This window comes from Nanorana parkeri, unplaced genomic scaffold (assembly GCF_000935625.1).
Source record: "Nanorana parkeri isolate BGI_ZX_2015 unplaced genomic scaffold, ASM93562v1 scaffold1709, whole genome shotgun sequence".
In the NCBI taxonomy this organism is placed as follows: domain Eukaryota; kingdom Metazoa; phylum Chordata; class Amphibia; order Anura; family Dicroglossidae; genus Nanorana; species Nanorana parkeri.
In genome coordinates this window covers 304,990-314,108 of record NW_017307977.1, presented here as the reverse complement: position 1 = coordinate 314,108, position 9,119 = coordinate 304,990, and the positions used below count along the sequence as shown (strand labels likewise).

General features: G+C 39.6%; 1 protein-coding gene across 1 annotated transcript in view; it reads left to right on the top strand.

Annotated features, from left to right (window-relative positions):
• Positions 1 to 8,028, top strand: part of GNGT2 (G protein subunit gamma transducin 2) — a 9,000-nt gene extending 972 nt beyond the window's left edge. Inside the window, exon 2 of the mRNA XM_018571246.1 lies at positions 7,874 to 8,028. Coding sequence (XP_018426748.1) covers positions 7,874 to 7,999 — 126 coding nt within the window. The 3' untranslated portion in view covers positions 8,000 to 8,028. The remainder of the gene's footprint in view (positions 1 to 7,873) is intronic.
• Positions 8,029 to 9,119: the final 1,091 nt, after the last annotated feature.

Here is a 9,119-nt window from a genome sequence, read left to right as displayed (position 1 = left end):
GTGGAGCGGGGGGGGGGGGGGGGGGGGGGGGGGGGGGGTTGGGAAAGGAATTAAATGGAAAACCTATAAGCTCTGACACCTTTATACAGGTGGTCAGATGCTTCAAAGTGTGTCTCTGAGGCTAAATGATGACTGTACCAGTATATGTAGTGATTGTACATCCACTTCTGTCTTGCCCAGCACATTCAGGCACCAGAGATCCAGAGACTGTTTCTCTCTAGGGTGCTGCATGAGATTCTCACTGAGGGAGCAGCAATGGTGGATACCAAGAATCCAACCTTGCACCCAGCCCCATCTGAGTTCTTAGTGCTCCCAAGAAATGGCTACCTTAAAGACAGTTGTTTTTATAGTGTATATACTGTAGGTAGGGATCAGCTGTCATCTTGTGGATACCTCCATGGAAGAGTTCTTATCAAAGACCACATGATCTAATGCCAATAAGGGAAAACCTTCAATGACAGAAAAGTGTAAGGTAATGAATAGGGATGTCCCGATGCCATTTTTTCAGGCCCAAGTACAAGTACATCCCCTCATGTACTTGCCGATACCAATTACCGATACTTTTTCTTAAAGGGACAGGTGACTTTAAATGATCCATAGTACAGCTACATGTTATGTACTATGGATTATGATTTAACCTATTCATGTTAGCAGGGGAGAATTGTAACTCTATTGTTGGAGTGTAGTGGAGGTGTGTGCTGTATATATGTACTACATATACATTACACACGTCCAGTACACACCAGCAATAGATTTACAGCCAGCCCCGTCCCAGTTTCCCTCACTCACAGTTTCACTCCGATCCCTGTTGCCTCACGCGGTGCCTCTTGTAGTCGGCGCTGGGCAGGATCGCTGCATCACGTCTCGGTGCTCAGCTCGTGGGAGGCGCTCGCAATTCTGCCCTGCTAACATGAATAGGTGAAATTATGTCCATAGTACATATACAGCACATACGTCCAGTACACTGCAGTAATAGAGTCACAATTATCCCCTGCTAACATGAATAGGTTAAATCATGATCCATATTACATAATAGTACATAACATGTAGTTGTACTGTGGATCATTTAACCCATTCATGTTAGCAGTTGATTATTGTAAATCTATTGCTGCAATGTACGGGACATTTGTGCTGTATATGTACAGTACATATAGACTGCACTGCAGCAATAGATATACAATTCTGCACTGCTAACACGAATGGGTTAAATGATCCGTAGTACAGGGCTACATATCATGTACTATGGATCATTTAACCCATTTATATTAGCAGGGGATAATTGTAAATCTATTGTTGCAGTGCATCCTATATGTAGTATACAGTACATGTACATATAGAGTGCACTGCAACAATAGATTTACAATTATCCTCTGCTAACATGAATGGATTAAATGATCCCTAGTACACAGTACAATCCATTCATGTTAGCAGAGGATAATTGTAAATGTATTGTCTGCACGGTATTAGCAGTGTGTACTCTATATGTACTCTATATGTAGTACATATGGAGTATATACTGCTAATACAGTGCAGACAATATATAATTGCTTAATAGAACCCCCACCCCCCCAAATCTGCCCTCACTCACTGTGCCGGAGAGAGCAGGGATGAGTCAGGGGCAGCGCTGGTCCAGTGGGATGAGCTCCAGGTGGGGTCCTAATTTATCTGGCTCAGAGGTGCCGGCCAGCTAAATTAGAACCCCACCTGGAGCTCCTCTCGCCGGACCAGCGCTGACTGGGCGCTGCATTTTTTTCTTACTTAACTCGCCGAGCGTCGCGTCACTGCTGCTCAGGTGGGCGGCACTCCAAGCGGGGTCATCTGACAGTCTCCGGCCACCTAAATTAGGACCCCACCAGGAGCTCCGCCGAGCGGAGCAGCAGTGAAGCGACGCTCGGCGAGGTAAGAAAAAAAACAAAAACATAGAGCAAGCTTCGGCGCTATGTATCGGGGCATTTTGACAAGTACAAGTACTTGTCAAAATGCCCTGTATCGGGCCCGATTCCGATGCTAGCATCAGTATCGGGACATCCCTAGTAATGAAGCAATAAAATACTGAAGTGTGAAGTGCTCAATGACTCTACCTCACATAGTAACATGTTAACTTTGATATAAAAACAGGACAGGACCGACAGGAGGTTTTTCAAGAATAAATATGTTATGACCATTACTTCCTAAAACAACCTGAGGGATTAACAAGAATACAGACAGCAACATAAAGTTGGACTGGATCTTAGTCTTTCCCTACTCTGCTAAAAAAAAAAATCTTAATTCTATCCGTGCTGCTTTTGAAGAATGCTCCGGACTTCCTGTTTGGTGAAATATTTTGTCACCAGGACAGGAAGTGAGGGGAAATCTACATTGTAATGAAATGTTGCCAATTTTAGTCAAAATTTACAATTTAGATAGATCCTCACGAGCAGGGCCCTCCTTACCAGCTTGTCTTGAATTATATTGTAATTGTAATGTCTTTCTTTTATTGTAAAGCGTTGCGCAAACTGTTGGCACTAAAAAATCCTGTATAATATTAATCTGGAATTTATACTATCATTATTGAATACTAAGATGCATATTGAAAGAATTATATTACACTGAGAATCTGATTTACTGATGGTTTCATTTTCATTCTTGATGAAGAAACAATGTTCACATCAACCAGCCAATCATTTGCAGGGGACTTTTTTTTTTATAAGTTGTCTTGCCACTGATTGGCTGTGTGACGTTTCCCTTGAAGAGCGAAAATATTCCTTAGTAGAACACACCCTAGTGTGTGCTGGCCTATTCAATAAATAAAAGCTATAAAGGGGTGCGAGTTCTGTTATTTTGGAACAAAGTTCATTTATCACTGTAACCAAAAATAACTTTAAACCCTCCTCCTGTCATTATGACTCTACTAATATTATACAGCAAAAAGTGAGCGTCCTACATCAATCCAGAGCTGCAAAGTCTTTTATAGGAAAAGATGGACAAATAGTTCATATCCAAAAATGTTGCAGACCAGAGCAACATCATGCTTCAGCCTTCCCCCTTTATCTCACCTGGATAATCAATCAGTAATCAATTACACAATCCAGGTGAGAGACAAAAAACCCAAACTGGATTACCCAGACCTAAAGTCTACTGGAAAACTTGGTCTGGGTTCCACCGGTCTTGAACATATGAAAGGAAGCGAGGGGAAATATATCGCCCCTCGATGACTTCCCCTTTCCTCATGTCACAGTATATATATATATATATATATAAGTTTATAAGTACAATGCTTAACAACCCACTTTAAAAGAAATGCTAATATATTAATAAATGTACATCAACCACAAAACCAATAATGCAAATGTATAAACGTATTTATTTAGCTAACATGGTATTTAACACCCTATTAATACACATCATGCCATAACAAAATACTTAAATAACACACCACAAAGGTTGTGGGAAAACCTTAGGCCACGGCTCGTTTAAATAAATTCTAATAATGAAATAGACTTTATTTCCAAACAGAACCACTGCTAACCATTAACAACATGAGTGTTCAAGACTCAAGCAGCAATAATTTACACCAACCAAGTGACCATTTGCCAACCAACAAAGTTGGCAACATTACCCCACGAAGACTGACCAAGGCAATACAGCAAAGGGGAGGGTGGGCGAAGGAGCAGGTCAAACAAGTCACCACAATCCTCCATTAGGAATACAATGAATTTTAAAAACACATTGGTGATTGGGGTGCCCCCATCAGCGTGCTCCCTTATATTGATTATGATAGAAAGGGGCTCTCTAATGGGGACAACCAATCTAAGGGGGCACTCTGACCAGGATAGCCAATGTAAAGAGGCACTCTGATGAGGACAACTATAGTAAGGGGGCACACTGATGTGGACAACTAAAGTAAGGAGGCACTCTGATGGAGAACAATTATTTAAGGGAGAATTCTGAAGTTGATATCTAATGTAAGGGGGCATTCTGATTGGGACAGGTAATGTAAGGGGCTCTGTTGGGTAACACTAATGTAAGGGGCCACTCTGATGGGAACAACCAATGTAGGGAGCCACTCTGATGGGGACATCTAATGTAAGGGGGCAGTCTGATAGGGACATATAATGTAAGGGGGCACTCTGATAGGGACAACTGATGATTAGAAAATGACAAATAAAATACAAAATATTTTATATTATATTCAAGTGTATTATTATTACTTTCTTCTTCTTCTTAACTAGTGTTTTAGTGCATTCTTGTTTATAATATAGCCATTATCTAGTGTAAATATTGCTGTGTGATCTTTTAAATGTATTATTAGTAAACTGTGTGACAATATATATATCCAATATTTTGAATTGAAGTGCTTCACAACAATAAATAATTCGATAATAACACTTAGCACTGTTAGTAGACCTTTAAAAGGAACACAAGGTAATGGGGAGGAGGAGGATGGGTAGAAAAGGGGAGGTGGACCCTTCATAGGCTCTTTTAGACACCAGTGGCACTTTATACCTGAACCCCAAATATATAGTGTAGTTATAGAGTTGTAGGTAGGCATGATATCTGAGCATTAAATAGAGGAAGATAATACAACTCTCTTTCCTAGAAATCTCGGTAGATAATTGGAGATTAAATTAGATAGAGAGGGGTGACTGATTGATTGATAGAATGTTATTTGTGTAAATGATACAGTATATGAATTTTAAGAAAATTAATTGTAAATTATGTTGTTTGTTTTTATGTGGAAAATTTGAATAAAGAATAAATAAAACAAAATGACAAATATATATTAGTAAATTGTTGTATAAAGTTAACACATATATAAGAACACATTGGTTACTGAGGGATACTATGAATGTGCTTTGCACTATTTTATGTTTATATACATCTTATGACATCTTTTATTGCACTTATAATGTTGGTTTTATACATTTTTTAAAGGTTTTCACATTTTTAGCTTTGTGGTTGATATATATTTATGGATATATTAGCATTTGTTTTTTTGGAGCTCTGTGCTTATAAATTGATAATTACATGGACTAATTATTGGTGTTAGGTGCAAGTTGCCACCATTAGTAGCATCTCTGCGGTGATTAAATGTGACCAACTCAGAAACAAAAAACTTTACACTTGACACAAAAGAATATTAATTTGCATTGTATTTATAACACAACCATGCTTATATAACCAGACAAATGATTCCCTCTTAGTTAGACAGTTTTTTGCTCAGTGAACTAGGCAGAAATGTATAGAACAGAATAAACAAAGCAAAATTGCATTTACAGCAATTGGTCAAAAAGTGTGACTAACTATGATGAGGGTAACCAGTAATTGGCAAAGCAACTGTCGCTAAGTATGATGAGGATGATGAGTAATGGTATAGAGCTGACATCATTGTATTACCCAAACATTAAAGTGACATTAAAGTAAAACATTTTTTTCCCTCCCCCTAATGTTAAGTAAAACATTTACCTTAAATTATGTCTCTTAATCCCATGTTGCTCTTCTTTCCTGTACTTTTCAGCCTTCTCTCCAGCGCTGCGGCGGGTCTCCGATCCATCGCTGACTCCTCTGTGCTTGATGGCACTTCCTGTCCCACGGTGTCTGCATACGGGTGCATGCGTCCATAAACTTGCCTTGCGTCTCTCCTCGTCTCCCGGCCGAAAATACGAACTGCGCATGCGCCCGCCCCAAGGTGCTTTGCAGCCGCCCAGGCGGTCTCGGTTTTTCGGACGGGAGCGCACGGCGAAGACAGCGGTAGGTTTAAACCGCTTTTTAAACTTTTTGCATATATCTACTGCTTGCTAGCAGTAGATATATGCAAAAACAAAAAAAAACCAAAGGGTTTAGAAACCCTTTCAGATATTGACATTAGTTATGAAGTATTTATAACACAAGAAATATATTCAGACACGTAATCACTACATTTCTACATAGTTGTGAGGAAACAGATGACAGTAAAATGGCATACAAAGTAAATTGCTTTACCCAGTCATAAAGATGTGGACATTGGTTATGTAGATTGTGCTTTTATAACTCTTCCCACAACATTTGTATCTCAAACATAAATAATTAACATGTGTAAAATCTTTAAGATGTAGCTTTGTGAACCCTCATTTTATAGTTTGCTGACACCTTGCAGGACTATCCTATGCCTCTAAGGGGAGGGAGCAGTGGGATTGGCATATGGTTTTTGTATTCAGCTTTAAAAAACGTGTTATAGGACAGAAGAAGAATGTATCGATATTTATCAATGATGCCAAAATTAACTAAACGTCTGCCCTCTCTGTGTTCAGTAAAAATAAGGGATTCCACAAAATCCTGACCAATTAAACAATCTTATTTTTGTGTTAGTTTTGAACTTTGTAAAAACTGTTTCACCAGACACGTAATTGCATGCAAGAGTATGAAGTACTTTATATACTGCAAAATGGTTTGTAAATGCAGCAGCCTGCAAGTTAGTTATAGGGAATCTTATAGCAATAAGTCATCATTTATTTATTTTGAGATGGGTATGGTTTCATTAGAAACGGATCTTTCCTTTGAATCCAAGATGTTCAATAGAAAGGTAAACATTATTAGCAACACCTGCCAGCTGTGCTACAGTTGATAAAGCTTGTGTTATATTGTCACTTTGTTTGATCTGGCTAAACTGTTAGGGGTCTGTATAAATATTAGTGCAAATTCCAGCAGAATTACCAATTCAGCAGTGCGTGCTTGTCCCGCAAATACATTATGCCATTCTTACTGTGCTACAGGGTCTGGTTTGGTAATTTTGTAGTCAGTCAATTATTCAAATTACTTTAGGAATTTCAGGTTCAGTTACTAAGAAAGATGACCGTCCAAATCCCAGCATTACAAGTCCAAAAAATATGAGTGACCCCCAAATAAATTAAACCATTGTTAATGTGCCACAGGATATATTTGATAATGTTTAGTAAGTCAATTATTGAGATTTCTTTGGGCTTTTCTTGGTTGATGGCTGTCCAAATACAATAAATCCCAGCAATACCAGTCCAGAGGTGAGTGATTGATCCCCAAATTATTCATATTATGTGCCACAGGATTTAATTTTTTAGTCAGTCGAATTTTATTTTTTTGTGAGGTTTAGTTTTAGGCTGGTTGTAGCCTGATTAATGGCTACATAGAATTCCTGATATTGAAACAATTCAAGGGGGTTAGCAATGGGTTTATCTTTTGATAATGCTCCAGGATTATTTTTTCTTACTGTGCCCCAGCAGGATATAGTTTTTAATTTTAGTTAATCAGTTATTCATATTACTTTGGGCTAGATATTTCTATGGCTGCCTGCTGCAATGCCTCAAGTCCCTTCATGGACACCCCCTCCCAACACAGCCAGCCTGTTCAGCACCAGCGTTTCCAGCAGCTCCCAGGACTAATTTGTAAGGGCTGGTTCTTATTCAGGTTCCTGAAGGTGTTGATAGAAGTTTAGGTGGTCAGATGTTGGAAAATGCAGGCGCTGTGGAAGACGGAGAGTGGGTTGCAGCCAGATGGCAGTCATCAATCATGTCAAGGACTTGCTGAAGTTGCTGTATTCAGTGAGAATTGAAGGAAATGATGTGGCTGTGGCCTTGGGGGTGGAACGACCAGCACAGAGAGGCAAGCATGACATGGATTGACAGGTACAATGTCAGATGGAAATGACAGACCCCCCACTAGGTACTTTTTGGCCACAAACACAGGGCCCATAGTAGGATTTCCCTGTGCCCCTGTGGGCCAGTCCACCCCTTCCCCTATATCAAAAAAGTTCACCACTACTGGTCTAGATAAGTATAACACTGGCCCTCAAAGATGCACTGTGACACTAATTCCACTTCACAGCTCATTTGTTGTGTATTTTTTTAGTACACACGTCTGATATCTATGTATTTCTTTCAAGGTTTCTAAGTCCGCACAAGAAATGAAGAGCTATGTTGAATCTCTAGCGACAGAAGATCCATTGCTGAAAGGCGTTCCTGAAGATAAGAATCCATTCAAAGAAAAAGGCGGCTGTGCGGTTTCTTGACACAATACCACCTCCTTCTATGAAGTCATACAAGGAACTTTACATATCTATTATTCCTCTGAATTTCCTTGTGTGTTGTGCGTGATGTTAGGCTGTTGATTCAGATATTTATGTACATTATAAAGGTTTACAACCCAAAGATTGCTTGTAACTTTTTATTACCGTGTCAAATTTCTAGATAGATAGATAGATAAATACATAGATGCACAGGTCAGCATGTCATACAGCATGTCAGAGATTATATGGCACTGCTCACCCCTCCTACATACGGAGGATTGTAGAATTCCTCTTGCTAATCACCCACTTAAGTCGGGCTTCTCAGGCTAAGTCCTTATACACAGATATTAAAATACACGTTCAAGTAATCTTGTCATGGCTTCAGGATTTATGTCAGTTCCTGCACGTGCAAGGGAGTCTCAGATCAGTGTAGCACAACACAAACATACATATTTATTATCTGGGAAAACAGCTAAATACACAGATGAAATACAGATTGTATAAAGAGGCTTTTTTACCTGCCAAAGAACTCTTTCGTTGCTGGACCAATTTATTTAATGTTTCACACATTAAAATGCACATTTTTGGCATGAAGGTAATTCAAAACACCCCAAAACACCTCCAAGTACAAAGTACAGAGGTGTAGCTAAGATCCTATAAGGCCCAAGGCATCATAAAATAGCCTGAGTGGTCCCCTAGTGTATCTTCTAGCAGCTTTTACCCTTCACTCGCACCCTTATGAATGTCAAATTCTCTTTTGTCTCCTTTTTTTCTCACAAGGCCTCATATCCCTCTACCTAGTGGCCACAGTGTCTCCTATCTGGCAGTATCAGAATACCTTTATAAATGTACTTGAAAACAGGGCCAGGAACTATGGCAAGGAGTGCTCATTGGCAGAGACCCCAAGAGATACAAGAAACCAGCGGGCAACTCATTGTTCCAGATCACACCTATGACTGAATTTTCATTTTTGGAAGCACCAACGCTTTAAGACATTTTAATCCTCTAAATCAGCGGTCACCAACCAGTGGTCTGTGGACCACAATAAAATTTTGGTGGTCCCCAGGCCCCTCTGATACTGTGCAGGCTGGGCCGCCGCTTAAGCTGCCTCTATATATACAGT